At 52.3% G+C, this 15076-nt stretch overlaps 1 protein-coding gene across 1 annotated transcript in view; it reads right to left on the minus strand.

The window, feature by feature from the left end:
- Positions 1-8747: 8747 nt before the first annotated feature.
- The window catches only part of VIPR2 (vasoactive intestinal peptide receptor 2), a gene marked incomplete at both ends in the record, with an annotated part of 59003 nt that continues 52674 nt past the window's right edge, over positions 8748-15076 (minus strand). The window contains 6 exons of the mRNA XM_080701933.1: positions 8748-8921; positions 9707-9748; positions 9815-9944; positions 12680-12771; positions 13069-13138; positions 14402-14462. Coding sequence (XP_080558059.1) covers positions 8748-8921; positions 9707-9748; positions 9815-9944; positions 12680-12771; positions 13069-13138; positions 14402-14462 — 569 coding nt within the window. The remainder of the gene's footprint in view (positions 8922-9706; positions 9749-9814; positions 9945-12679; positions 12772-13068; positions 13139-14401; positions 14463-15076) is intronic.

Consider the following 15076-nt stretch of genomic DNA (forward strand, 5'->3'; position numbering starts at 1 on the left):
AGGCGGGCTCTCAGCTTGCCTGGGCGGTTCCTGGGGCTTCTGCTCCCGGTGCTCTCCCCAGGTCTCACCTCATGCCAGGTGCAGTCTGTACTCTGCTGATGTAACATGCATGTGGGTGGTGTAACATGCATTCCCTGCCACTTGGCTCCCACACCAGAGTCTTTATCCCATTAGGTTCTAAATGACAATTTACTTAATCACTTCTTAATGATGGAACACTTAGACTATCACTAATGATTTCAAATTGATATAAAAATAACAGCACAATGATCATTCTTATACACAAATCATTATGCATGACTCTGAATACTAAATTAAGGAAGTTTCCTAGAAATAAAATTACTGGATTAAGTGGAACAAACACATTAATGTCTATAATATGTTTTAAGTGTATAAAGGAAATAAAAATGGCAAATGATATAGTTATAATGTTTCATTGTAGCATAATACTATGAAATAAACCACTAAATAAGGGCTTATCATATCACCCAGTCTAGTATAGCTCTTACTTCAATGGTACTATCATGGATGTGTGCCATTTTTATAAGAATTAGGATGTCCAGTTTTAATTTAGTTTTACTTATTAGAGGGGTGTACTATTTTCCTTATTACTTTTGCCTTTTACAATTTTTGGTAGAATGGTTACCAGTATTCAACAGTAAGATGCAAAGTGGCCCTGGGCTGGATACCTGGATGGTGGTGCTGACTCCAGGATGCATAGTGGCCCTGGGCACTGGGTAGTGCTGACCCCAGGATGCATAGTGGCCCTGGGCCCTGGGTAGTGCTGACTCCAGGATGCATAGTGGCCCTGGGCCCTGGGTAGTAGTGCCTCCAGGATGCATGGAGGTCATGGACTGGATGGCAGGAACTAGCAGTGCTGTCTCCAGGGCGATGGTTGTCTTGGGATGGACACCTGGACCTGGTGGTGCCAACTCCAGGACACATGGTGGTCCTGATCCGGACAAGGGTACCTGGTAGTGCTGTCTCCAGGATATATGGTCCCCTGAGCTGGATGGCTGGACCTGGTGGTACCAATTCTGGGGCAATGGTGGCCCTGGCTGGACTCCTGGACCCAGTGGTACTGTCTCACATGGTGGCCCCCTGGTACTTGCACAGTCACCTGGAGTGAGCTCAGGTTTTTCTCCTGCCCTGCCTGGGGCAGCAGCTGCCCCCTCCTCTTTCAGCTGCTATTAGAATGAGACCCTGACAGCGTGGACAGTGAGCCTCGGCCCCTGGGGGCTAGTTTAGTCCAGTGGGCCCCACACAGATTGGTGGATAAGTTTTCCTTGCCATCCCTGAGACCTGCATGGCTGCAGGACCCTGGCTGGATGGGAAACACTGTGCAGACTCAGCACACTGCACTGCCAACTCCCCTCTCTGGTGTGCCCACAAGCCACGTGTTGGCACCTCTGCTATAGGGTTGAGGCCAGCCACAGGTTCTCAGGTGCTGACCTGGATAGCCTCAGTTTTGCTCAACATGAGAAAGCTGCAGGCAGGCCCAGCTGAGCAGTTAGGGCTGACTTTTGGTCTCAAGCTCCCGACACTGCCCTGTGTCTTGGTACTGCTCTGTGTAGGCCCTGTGAGGAACTTGCTCAGCTGCTTGGGTCATGATTTCCCCAGCCCTCTGTCTCTTCCTTCTTCTGGCCCGTATCCACCCTTTCTGCCTGTCTCCTGTCTCTGCTTTGCTGTTTCCGACCTTGGCCTGGTAGTACAACTATACCCTTTCACTGACCCTTTAGGGCAACTCTCACTGACAGACCCCTCTTCAGGTTTCTTGCAGCCCTGCATAGCTCCTTTCTGGTGTTTCTGTAGAATGCAGAAGCAGTTAGTTATACTTTGGATCTGGAGTGTCCCCACAAGCTCATGTGTGGACGGTGTTCAGAGGTGGGGCTTTGGGAAGTGACGGGTCATGAGTGCCTCTGGATTATTCATTGGGGGTTAATAATCTGAGAGGAGATGGGACTATGGATGGGGGAAGTGGCAACTGGGGGCGTACCCTTGAGGACCTATGTCCCTTTCCTATCCCTCTGATTCCTGGCCACCATGAGCCGGGCAGCTTTCCTCTACCACAGCCCCTGCCATGATGTTCTCCTTCAGCATAGGCCCAAAAGCAATGGAGCCAGCTCACCATGGACTGAGACCTCTGAAACCACAAGCCTGAATCAACCTTTCCCCCTAAACTTGTTTTTCTTAGGTGTTTTGTCTCAGTGATAGAGGCTGGCTAAAAGTTCAAGGGTTTGGGCACTGGGTCTTTAGCCCACTCTCTAGCAGGGAGCTGAGGCCTCCTGGCTGGTCAGCCAATCACTCCAGGGAAACACCCCTCCAGCCCCACTCTCTGCTCCTATTTTCCTTCCCCTCCCCTCAGATTCTCCTGCGGTGTTACTGACAAGGTAGGAGGAGGCAGAGATGGGGGGGGGGCAGGCGGAAGGCAACTTGAGGGCTCCCAGGTCGGTGCCCTCAGCGGGGGTCAGGCGTTCCTGACCCCAAACACCCATGCACACCTCATCTCCTGTAGCACTCAGAGTAAACTCGGAGGTTCTCACTGCATGTGGATGGAACTGGGAGAAAGACCTGCTCATGCTGCTCAAAAATCTGCACAGTCCATGTCTCAGGAGGGCTTTATTATATTATTCATTTAATCTGAAAGAACTGTAATGATTTCCTTTATAACGCAAAAGTCACAAATTTTAAATGTTCTAGACTTACAATGGTATGTTTTTTAAGATGCATTGAATTTCTCTGTTACTTTCTTAGACCTTCAACCTTTACATTTGAGGATATGAAAATCTGCATCTTAGAAAGCGAGCCAATCCTGCTTGGTCCTCTTGTTTTGTAATTATGTCCATGGTTTGTCTTCTCCTACTGCTTCTCTTCAGGTCCAAGTATTGAAAAAGCAGCATCTTAAAAAAAGTCCCTGTGGTAGCCGGGAGCCCTGGGGCTGAGGACCCACTCTGCAGGGTCCCTGTGATGTCCTGGGCAGGCAGAGGAAGGACTGTTTTCGGGAGCCAGTAGACCACCTGCTGACCACCTGCTCCACTTTCCTTGTTAGATCCACTAGAGAACATAAAGGAAACAAGAGTCGCTTTTCTTTCCATCTCCCAAAGAACACGTCTCTGCATAAAAGATGCCCTAAATCCTTTGTGGGTCCATGTCCCACCCACGGCTCGGAGGCACCTTCAAGCGGCTGGAGGGCCATGGGAAGAGCACAGGCTGGTTCCTGTCCTGCCCTGCGTCCCAGGACTGAAAGAGTTAATTTGCAGGAGTGTCAGAACAGTTGATGTCCTAGGAAACATCTGCCTATAAGATCTGCAGCTTTGCAATGCTCCTGCATAATTCCTACAACCTGAAAATGTGAAATTTAGAAATTGAAAGCTGCTGTTTTTGATGAGAAGGGAGAGCATGTGCTTCTCAGGGGTAGACGGCCTTCCTCAGAGCCACTGCCCATCAGGACGGACTGACCTTTGACCGACTGCAATATCGCCACCTCAGGAAGAGGGAACCCAGCCTTCCAGTCAGACATCAGGTGCGAGCACAGGGCGCAGGGTGCACACAGGGCCTCCGCCGAGGGGTCAGAGCACACATCTCTCATTTCCAGCTTTGGCCTCTCAGGGCTTGATTTTTAGCAATGTGCTGATTTCCCTTCATAATGCAGCAGGGAGGCTGAGTGTGGAGTAGGAAATCTTATCTGCTTGTAGCAAAAATGTGGTTAGGGGTCAATGCACAGAGATGTGCATGTGCTCACAGTGACACACCCATGAGCACACACTCAGCCATGTACTCCCCATCTACACACTCAGTCACACACCCATGTGCACACACTCAGCCATGCACTCCCCCATCTACACACTCACAGTTATGTATACAGTCTACACACTCAGGTGCACACATCATGTACACACAGCCAGGCCTGCTCCGGTGGGCAGGCTCAGTTGTGTGGGGCTGTGGGGAGCTGCAGGGCTCAGGGCAGGTGCGCTGGGCCACAGCCCAGGGCTGCCATTCCCTTCGCAGCCCCTCTGGACCAACTTCTCCCGAAGGTCGTCCACCAGAGCCAGCAATTGTCTTGAGGGAGGGGGCTGTTTCCAATGTCCTCAAAGGTGTTATGTGGCCACAGCTCTCTGCAGGGTGTTCTGGCAAATTCTCACTCAGTTAAGATATGAACCAGAACTTCCGGGAAGATGGCGACCGAGAAAAGTGGGGCTTAAGAGCCCCGCTAACAACCAATCTCCATTACCACAAAACCAGCGCCTTTCATAGCCAGAAAACACCATCACCAGAAAAACAAAAAAAACCACCAGGCTCCAGAGAGAAAGCGGACTGAGAACAGAGCTCAGGGCCACAGAGGAGACACACGCGCCCGAGGACGCGGCAGCAGCGCCATACTGCCGGCGGCAGCGGCGAACTCATCGGACGGCTACAGCAAGCCGAGGTGAGCCACTGCGGAACAGCCAGGCGGGATTTCTCCACGCAGAGAGCGTCTAAAGCTCCCAGTGGCCGAGCTCAGCACACGCTGCAGGGATTCAGAGTGGAAATCAAAACCAGAGAAGAAAAAAAATACGCCAGCCTCACGGCCGAGGGCGTGGCAGAGGCGCCATATTGCCACCGGCGGCGGCAGCAGCAGTGAATTCACCGAGTCCAGTACAGCTACATCTGCGTACTCAAGAACAGTGAGTCAAACTGCGGGCCACAGAGGAGAAATCCCAGTACTGTACCTCCTGGGACTTGACCCAGTGAGGGAGTGGTGGTGGCAGAGATATCACACCATAGGAGAACGTGCAACCTGGCACCCCCCATAGTTTAAAGCAGCCTCTATCGACTCCCTGGGTCAGAGACTCTGTGATACAACCCAGTAAAGGAGTAGTGGGGTCTGAGATAATACAGACTCGAGATCCAGAGCACCTTATGTGAAGCCATAGTGACCTAAGGGAAGAACCCAGAGAAGGCACAAACCTCCGAAATCATGGGAAAGAGGAATAACACTGGACTAATGAATGCGCACAACCCCACAACATCAGAACCCGATAAAACAGAAAATCAGAGATTTCTAGAAGATCAAATCAGGAAAATAACTGTAGAAATAATAGAGGTGCTTCGAAAAGAACTCAGAGAGAGCCAAAAAGAGATAAAGGATGCAATTAATGAAGTAAAGGCCTCAATTCAAAGCACAAACAACCGATTAGAACACATGGAGAACAGAATCTCGCTCTTAGAAGATGAGCAATCCAAAAATGAATGCATAGTTTCTAATCTAGAAAAAAATATCCAAAAGCAGGAATCTGACATGGAAGAAATATGGGCCCATCTTAAGAGAGCTAACCTAAGAATAATTGGAATAGAGGAGGGAAAAGAAAGTGAAACCAAAGGGATCAACAATCTCTTCAAGGAAGTAATAGCAGAAAATTTTCCAAACATAGAGCAAGAGGTTGATACACAGATCCAGGAAACTTATAGAACTCCCTTTAGACAGGATCCGAGAAGAGGATCCCCACGCCACATAATTGTCAAAATGACCAATGTGGAAGCCAAGCAGAGAATCTTAAAGGCAACAAAAACAAAGGGCCAAGTGACATTCAGAGGCAAACCAATTAGAATCACTCCAGACTTCCCAAACCAAGTCATGAGAGCCAGAAGGGCTTGGAGTAACATATTCCAAACTCTGAAAGAAAACAACTTCCAGCCAAAAATTTCCTACCCAGCAAAACTTTCTATCAAATTAGATGGAGAAATAAGAAGCTTCCATGACAAACAGAAACTGAAGGAATTTATGTCTTCAAAACCAGCGCTAGAGAAAATACTCAAAGAGATTAACTACAAAGAAGAAATAGGTAACACTCACCAGAACCAGAGAAACAAGATTTTCCATCCAACAGACAACTAAGATTGGTTATCTATGGAGATTCATTATTTTTGTTAGTCTTTACCTATCTCTAAATTGTATTGTTTGCCTTTATTGTTGTTAATTTTTAGGATTTCTAGTTGGAATATTAATATACCTTCAGATATAGCATTTGGAAATATTTTATCCAATTCTATTAGTAACTTTTAACTCTGTTTACATTGTCTTTGGATATACAATATATTTTTTTATTTTCTAGGGAGTTTGTATATTCTTCTGTTGCCTGTGCCATTGAAATCATAACCAAGAAATCACTGCCAATTTCAATGTTGTGAGGTTTTATGACCCAGATTTTCTTCTAAAAGTTTGTGGTCTTAGGATTTATATTTGGGTCTTTTATCTATTTTGAGTTAATACTTGTATGTGGGATTAGGTAAGGGTCCAATTTTATTCTTTTCCATGTAATTATTATTTTTCAACAATATTTAGTTAAAAGATTATTATTTCCACCACCAAATGTTCGTGGAAACCTTGTCAAAAATAACTTGACAATATAGGGAAGAATTTAGCTCTAGGCTTGTATTTAACTCCAATGGTTTATATATCTGCCTTTAGAACAGTATTACACTGTTTCAATTATTGTAGCTTTATATGGTTTGAAATCAGAAAATATATATCTGCTAGCTTTGTTCTTTTTCAAGATCGTTTTGGGTATCTAGAATTCATATTCCATATTAGGATAGATTTTTTTCTGAAAAATAAATATATGAATATATGATAGTTTCACCTAAAAAAAACAGAAAAAAATATGCTCTGGTAAGAAAGAAAGCAAAAAGAAATATTGAAATGTTATCTTTAAGTTATCAAAAGCTTGGTATCAGACAAATGAAACTGTTATGTGAGATTATCATTTTTAATTTTGGATAAATTGCTATAATACTAGATGTCAACCACTAAGCCAAGCATGGGAAGGAGGGATGGGGAGGGAATGGGGTGGGGATCGGGTGGGGGCTGACTGGGCGATGTGTGCATGTATGTCTACAAAAGTTTGTATCCCACTATGATGTATGAATACAGTGCACCAATAAAATAAAATTAAAAAAAAAAAGATATGAACCAGGTTTATTGCCATATCTACACAGCTCATCCCACCATGTGATGGAATTTGTGTATGTTCGGACACAATGCCAATGTTTAAAGACGCATGTAAGCCATGTGGTCATCACCGGTCACTCAGTGGACATGCCTTTCTCTCCCAGCTTGCTCTGGCCACTGAGCTTTGGCCTGTGCTTGGTCAGAAGAATTAACAAGGACCACCTGGAAGACCTCTGGCACCTGCGCCCAGTCCTCAGTGTCTGCTCAGGGTCACAGCCAAGTGGCCACACCATTGTTGGCACATGTTCAGTTGCAGCAAAGCTTTGTTTCCTCAAAACTGCCTAGCATGAGTAGGAACCAAGCTGGAGGCAGGCTGAAGAAAGTAGGCGACCCCAGGGTCTCTGGTATCCGCCATGTCCTCCTGCGCCAGCTGCCACGGTCCATGGCCCTTTCCAGGCAGCTGCCTGGGTATCTGTTCCCCACCCCTGGCCGAGTATTGCAGCCCCAGGAGGTTAACGTTGGCTGTCTCCAGGTCCTCTGAGCCAGCCCCTACACGACTGCAGACAAGAGGCGAGTTCACATGTGGTTGGGACAGAAGTGCAGGCACAATCCTGTTGGGCAGCAGTGGTGGCCAGCCCTGGAGTGTGTCAGACGGAAGCCCAGCACTGGGCCTGAGCTGCTCTTTGGATACTCTGCTGTCCTAAAGCCCCGCTGTCCACCTTATTTCCTGGGGATGTAGGAGTGGGGCCTTCACCTTCTCCATGCCCTGGCCTCATCAGCCTCTGCCCAGCACGGTGGTCAAGGTTGTCAGCACCCACGTGGCTGAAGTCCACAAGGCCATGGAAGCCACGGGGCCAACTTTGGGCCCTCACTCTTCAGCAGCAGGTGGTGTGAAGTGTGCACTGCACAGTGGGTAAGGGCTGGGCTGCTACACAGCAAAGACCTGGCACAGGGAGCAGGCTGCGCCCTCCCGCCCGTGCCACCCTTGTGGCCATGTCCGCGACTGCCCACACCTGCCTCTCCAGCCTGCGGAAACAGAAATGAAGACTGTCCATCAACACTGGCGGAGGCACTTGATACCATGTTATATTGTGATCAAAGGACCCTCCATTTAAACAGGAAAAATTACAATTTCCATTAAAAAAGAACAGGGTTCCCTCAGATGTTAATCACTGTGGCCCAAGGCGCATAGACAGGGACTGAGGGCCTCCTGCAGCTGCCCTTGGGGCCTGCCTGGCTGCATGCAGGAGGGCCTGGTCTGAGCTGCCCTGGAGGTCTGGGCTGAAGCCTCTTGCTGTCAGTGGGGACCAGGCAGCATGGGCAGATGCTTTGGGCTGATGTCCCCTGGTGTTTCCTGGCTTGAGGGCATGTCACGGAAGTCCTGACCTGGCTTCTGGGTCAGTACCCTGGGGGCTGGAGGGAGGAGGCTACTGAGGGGTCCAGCGCAGTCCTGGATCTGGCTCCCACCGACAGGATGGGTGGTTTGCAGGAGACAGCAGGGAAAGGAAGCCTCTGTGCCCTGGTACCTAGTGTTGGTGCTCAGTGGCTGCTTGTCTCCCCGTTTTCTCTGAAAGTGGATCTGCCTCTGGAGCTGAGCAACACCATGAGTGAAAGCACATACACGCTGGAGTCTAACAGTGGTTAGCATCTAGGCCAACTGCAGGTTCACACACAGGATTAAGTCCACGGGATGGGACTGAGTTCAGGACCAGCTGTGTTAAGCCACTGACGACCTCACAGGGCACCTAGCGCCGGGGCAGGAGGGAAGTGGTGGGCCACATGGAAGCCCCAAGCTCGGGCTGCACAGAGGGTTGATGTGCTAGATGACGGAGGTTTCTGTCTGCAGGAAGGACTGGGCGCGGGAGCCGCGGTGCGTCTGCAGGGCGCTCTCGGAGCCATTCCGGGAGATGGACCAGCTGTGCAGTCTGTAGTCCCGGCTCCCAGGCTGGGTGGGGCACAGGCCTCGCCACCTTCTCTTCAGCTCACACTGCACCTGGGGACGGGGCAGTGGCAAGGTGAGCGTGCTTGCAGGGCTCCCCAGTGTGCGAGTCTGGCAGCTCCCCTCCCACCTGTGTATGGACCTGGAGGACATTCCCCATCAGATGGACAGAGGTGGGCTGGGAGAGAGTGGAGACAGGAGGGCCTCGCTGGGAGCGGGAGGATATGTCCAGCTCACCCTCTGACCCTGGGGCTGGTTTGGAGAGGTCACCAGCACCGCAGATGGGGCCGTGTGTTTCCAGAAGAGACTCCTTAGCAGCAGGGATGGTGCTCAGCTCTCCCCTCATCTATGTGTGGGAGATCCCCTCAAGGAGGGTGTTGGGGAGTGAGGAGGCAGCAGAGGAGGGGCAGAGACAGGAGCAGGGGTTGGCCCCGCTCTGTGCCGTGTGTGCAGTGTGGTGACAGCAGTTAAGACACCAGACAAGGAGACATCAGTCAGTGGGGCAGGGCTGGGGCTTCCAGATGAGTCAGAAGCAGAACAGCTCCTGGCCTTTTCTTGGGAATGGACTGACATCTCCTGGGGAGCCCAGCCCCTTTCCTCCAAGACCTCAGGTTTTCTGGACTCAGGGTCGTGGACAGGGATCTGCCCCTCAAGTGGGCACTGGCACTGATTTTGCCCATATGGAGGAAGGAGACCACAGTTCTGCTGGAAGACGCTGTGCTGAGATGGGGGAGCCATGTGGCCCTTGCTATGTGAGTCAGTGAGTGGTGGCAGGGCTACAGGGACTGGGCCTGCGGCCCTTGCAGAGCTGCCTGTGCTATCTCTGGTGAAGGCCTTACCTCGCTGTTCAGGAAGCAGTAGAGGACAGCGACCACCAGGCCCTGTAAGGAGAGAGGGCATCAGCGCCGGCCTGCAGCCTGCAGTACACCCGCCCTTTCCACACCCACCTGGAAAGACCCGACGCACAGCTCAAACAGGATCTGGTACTTGGAGGAGATGCCGATGGGGAAGGCAGCAAACACCATGTAGTGGACGCCGAACAGCGGGATGAGCAGCAGTGTAGACTTGGCCAGCCTCCTAGGCAGAGGAAGGGGCGCAGTGGGTGGCACCTTGGCCCGAGGAGCTGAGGCTCACGCCTGCACACACTCCTCCTTGCCCTCCTGAGCCAACAAGCACAGCCCCAGCCCTCCTCTCTTAGGTGGGAAGCCCACAGGAGGCCTCATGGGTTGGTGGTTCTCAGAGGAGCACTGTCCTTAGTCATTGCTGTCTGCAACTGGCTCCCAGGGGGCCCTGGTGGGAGCCTAGGAGGCCTTCCTCCTGACCTGGGCCATGGACCCATGGAATCGACACACTGGGATGGACATCTCTCAGAGCCACGAATGATTGCCCAGGACAGCCAGTGCAGCTTCCCGCATCCCGTCCCTGGCCCTTGCCCACCTGCCAAGCAATGCCATCCATGCTAATGGGCATCTCATGGCAGCTCAGATCCAGCTGCACGGAACCACTGCAGGCCCTGCTCCAGCACAGAATGCTGGTCTCTGAGTTTCTGCAACACCTGGCACAGTTCCCCATGATGTATGGGCGCCACTGAGACAGCTGCCCAAGCCTGTGCTCCACCCTGCTTGCTTGAAACAGGGGGAGATGCCTGACCCGGATCCAGCCATCCTCATCCAAGACACACCAGCCGACGGTGGGACCCGGTGTCTGGGTTAACATCTTGATGGGTGCACTCAGCCACCGAGTGAATGCCAGCCCATTGCCCCTGGAAACAGCTGCAGGGAACCCAGGGGCTCCACTGGCCCCTCCTGTCCTGTTAGCCCCCTCCCAATACACAGGGAACATCAATTTATTTGAGTTATTTTTGAGGCACCTGCTTCAAATCTACCCTCAGCTGGGAAGTGCAAGTTCTAGGGTACATACAAGTCTCCCTATCTCCTTGGACACAACATCCCATGTCCTTGGGGTTTCTCACAAGCAGGACTTCTCCCATAACAGACATCCCATCCCAACCCTAGAGCCCAGTCCCTTCTGTAGCAGGCCCCCACTGAGCCCAGGTCCTTCTGTTCCTCACTGGATTTAGTGAGTATGGGCTCCGTGGATGCCTGATGTCAGGGGGATCCTGCTGTTCCCACCGTAGCACAGCCTGTCTGCCTCATCTGGTTAGAAAGTGTGTGGGCAAGGCTGGCTTTTTGGCTTTGCAGACCCAGAAATGTGGCACCATGCCTTGCTCCTTGTACCATCCTGGGAAAGCAGATTTCATTACCCCACACAACTGTGTTTCCAACATAAAAGCAACTTAACTAACTCCCAGGGAACCAAAGGAAAGGTCTACACAGATGCTAAAGACTGGCAGGGAATCCAAATTCAATGAAGGGCACCCAGGACCCATCTCAGCTCTGTGTCCTGGCTTCTTCTGTGGCATGAGACCCAGAAGCCAGGGCTTCTTTCTGTCTCTTCCTCAGGACCTGTGATGGGTTCCGCCTTCAGGGTGGGCTGGCTGTGAAATTCTTCCTTGGGTTGTATGCATCACGCGATACAATTGTACTCAGTGTTCACCAAACTTTCCACAGTGTCAGTGGTGCCAGACTGTAAGTGCCTTTCAAGGATTAGCACAACTGATCCTCAGATCTTACTGACAAATACTATCTTCCTCCCACGGATGAGGAAACCAAGCAGAGTGAGGTGGCTCCCCACAGGCCCCAGCCGGGACGCTGCCCAGCAATGTGCTCCTGGTCTGCTACCGAAGGGTGTGGGAGCCCTCTCAGCACCCCAGATGCTACGCTTTCTGCGTGGGGCTGGGGAGACCTTGAGGCAGTAGCCTCTAGGAATGCCCTTCCAGCCCGTCCCAGCCATCTGATCCTGAAGTCCATCCAGGCTGGGCCGAACACTTTAACATTACATTAGTATTTATTTTGTAGCCAAGTTGGGGATTTCATATTTTCTGTTTGTGGAAGTGGTTGGTGACTCCCCTACCCAGCTCTCCACAGAGATTGAAAGGGACCTCTGTCACCGGACCCTTCCTGAGCCTGTACTAGGGGTCACCAAGGTGGGCCTGGCATCACATGCTGCCATGCCCACATGGCCAAGCACCCCAGGGCCTGGCGGGAGGACAGTGAGCATTCAAAAAGGGAGCTGGGAAGCCGGGTGTGGTGGCACATGCATGTAATCCCCGCACTTGGGAGGCTGAGACAGGAGGACTGCACAGGTTCGAAGCCAGCCTCAGCTACTTAGTGAGGCTCTCAGCAACTTAGTGAGACCCTGTTTCCAAATAAAATATAAAATAGGTCTGGGAGTATAGCCCAGAGGTAGAAAGCCTCTGGGTTCCACCCCCAGTACCACCAAAAAGAAAAAAAAAAAAAAGGGAGCTGGGCTGGGTGTGGTGGCGCACGCTTGTAATCCCCGCACTTGGCAGGCAGAGACAGGAGGATCGCGCAGGTTCGAAGCCAGCCGCGCTGGCTTAAGAGACCCTGTTTCCAAATAAAAGTATAAAATAGGTCTGGGAGTGTAGCCTGGAGGTAGAAGGGTTTCCAGGAACCCCAGTACCACCAAAAAAGGAAAAAAAAAAAAAAGGTAGCTGGGCAACCAGGACAGACTGCCACAGGAGCCTGCCAAAGCCTGGACAGTATGTTGGCCACAGTGATCCACAGGGCTAGAGGCACAGGCAGGCTTGGCGTTAGAATGAGCCAGGGTGGGCCTGGGCTCCGTACCCCTCTGCATGCATAGGGACCTTGGGGACCTTCCACGAGCCAGGGTAGGCCTGGGCTCTGTGCCCCTCTGCGTGTCCTGCCCGCTTCTGGACAAAGGATACTCACTTGTACTGGGACTGCTCGCTGCCACCAACGTCTGGGGACGTCAGCTTCTGCAGTAAGATTCTTATAATGCTGATGAAGAGGACAAAGTTGACCTGCAGGGGGAGAGGATGCCCAGGGGCCGACTCTGAGCAGGATGGGTTTGTAGCACACTGGGCTCACTTCTCTGTGGGGTCCATCCAGTGCCGCCTGTGAGGAGGCTGAACACCCGCACTCCCCGCCCAAGCTGGACCCTGTCTTGCTACTATGGCTATATAACCCAGTGGACACTGGCCCAGGCTCCCCAGGCCTGGGTGAGGTGCATCTGTGGGAGGTGGAGGAATGGGCCATCTCTGTCTACACGAGCAGGTATGGAATGGTAGAGCAGGCATGCTCAGTAAGAAGCCACTTACAATGATAGAGGTCAGGATGGGAGTCCGTATGACCCACCAAGGGATGCTGTGGTCATTGGTGTCCCAGCAACTGTGGAAGAGGACACGAGAGTCACAGGACTGCACCCCAGGTGGGCCTGGCTTGAGCTCTGCGCTGAGCAGGTAGGGCCTTGGGGAGCAGCCTACATGGGCTCTCACTCCCCAGTCTCACCCCTGCTGGCACAGCCGGCCCTCAGGACATCAGCGCTCTGACAGAGAGAGCCTGAAGCAACTTCCCAGGGTGCAGGGTGTAGGGTTCCATGATTGTCCAGTCTGCCCCTCTGAGTGAGCCCAGTGTGGTCCTGGTCAGTCCATGCAGCTCTGGGTTGGTAAGGCCCAGGCTCACACTGGCTCCATTTGACATCATGGAGAAGGAAGTTTTTCTCCTGAATCAAGCTCCTCTCATCTCTTACTGGTCTGTGTCTGTGTTTTGGATGAAGGGTTAGGACGCTTTTGGAATCCTCAAGGAGAGTTTAAGTGGGAAGGTTCTGTCTACAATGATAACTCCATGTTTGATTTTCAGGGGCAGCCTGTCTCCAGGGAGAATCCCGACCAGTTGCTTGTAAATGGTCTCTGTGATTCCCCTTAGAGTTCTCAGGCTCTGGAGACCCCATGCAGGGCAGAGTCCCTGTCCTGGTCCTGACCCCAGCTGACTGACTGGGTGATAGGCCATGGGTCACTGGGTGCTGGGCCTGAGAGCTCCAGCTCAAATCCACCCCCCTGGGGCAGGAGGCTCCTCCAGCTGCCAGCTGGGCCTCAGGTGCCCTCGAGGACTCCTGGGGCCCCCACGTTGTTAGGCTGCAGATCGACTGAGTAAATGGGTGTTTTAGGCTGCCCGCCTTCGGCTGACACCCAAGGCTTTTTACGAGGCACCTTCCTGCTGGGACACCTGGGCTTGTGTCTGGCTCTTGGGCTGGAGAGCTCAAGTTCTTGGGAGACAAGTGCTGTCTCCAGAGGCTGCCCAGCCAGCCTCTGTCCCACCTAGGCCTCTGTGCGGTGGGCACAGTGCAGCTCTCTGTGCCTGTTTAGGGGACCTGCGGGGCCGCACAGGGTGCCCCTGTCTCTGCCTGGTCTGTGTTCCTAGCTAGGCTGCAAGGCCTTCTGCCCCTTCTCTCACAGGGACCTTCCTCCAAGCATGGTGTCCTTACAGACTCCTCCCACCAATGCCCCGTCCTGCTCGCTGCTGTACAGAGCTGCCTGTGGTGTCTCGCTGGTGCAGGTGCCTCCTGTCCTTCCAACCAGGCACCCACCACTCCAGTTTCAGACACTCGTCTGGTCTCACTGTACAGGCTGACCACCAGCAGGCGTCACTCACCCTGTGTCCTCCAGAGAGAGCCGGGCAGCTGTCCACGCACCGACGCAGACAGTGGGGATACCTGTGGAGAGATGCCTGGTTGGATCGATCCCGCCTCGTGAGCGATGGGCAGTTCTTGAGCCAGAGCCACCACGGCTGGGCTTCCTCACCAAGGACACCATGGAGGCTCTTGTTCAGCAAGTATGAGTTCACACTCATGCCTTGTTAGGCAGCAAAGGCAGTTAAATGTGCTGAAAGCTGCGAATCTGACCAGGGCTGAAACTAGTCTATGTAGAGAGTGTGACTGAAGTTGTGGAGGGTGACAGCAAGGCACAGTCACTGCCACATGACCCAGGCGTGGACAGAAGACTCTGATGCTCTGGACAGACTGGGTCCTGCCAGAGGCCATGGCCAGCCCTGCCCGTCTCTGCCCCTTCTCCCTTCAGGTTTCCCACGACCCTCTCAGTTCGTCAGTCTGTGCATGATGGCTGGGGAAAGGGAAGATGGAGCCGAGGGAAACCAGAATAGCAACGCTGTTTGAATTTGGATAAAAGGGGCCAGGAATGGAGACTTCAAGCATTTCAGCCCAGGTTCCTGGCCACCAGAAATATCCAAGTGTTGTGTGTGGGAATCCTCAGTTGCTGAACACCCCGAGGCACATCCTCAAGGGGGCAAGTGTGTTTTTCTGAGCTGGGG

This window comes from Muscardinus avellanarius, assembly GCF_963383645.1.
Source record: "Muscardinus avellanarius genome assembly, chromosome: 9".
NCBI lineage: Eukaryota > Metazoa > Chordata > Mammalia > Rodentia > Gliridae > Muscardinus > Muscardinus avellanarius.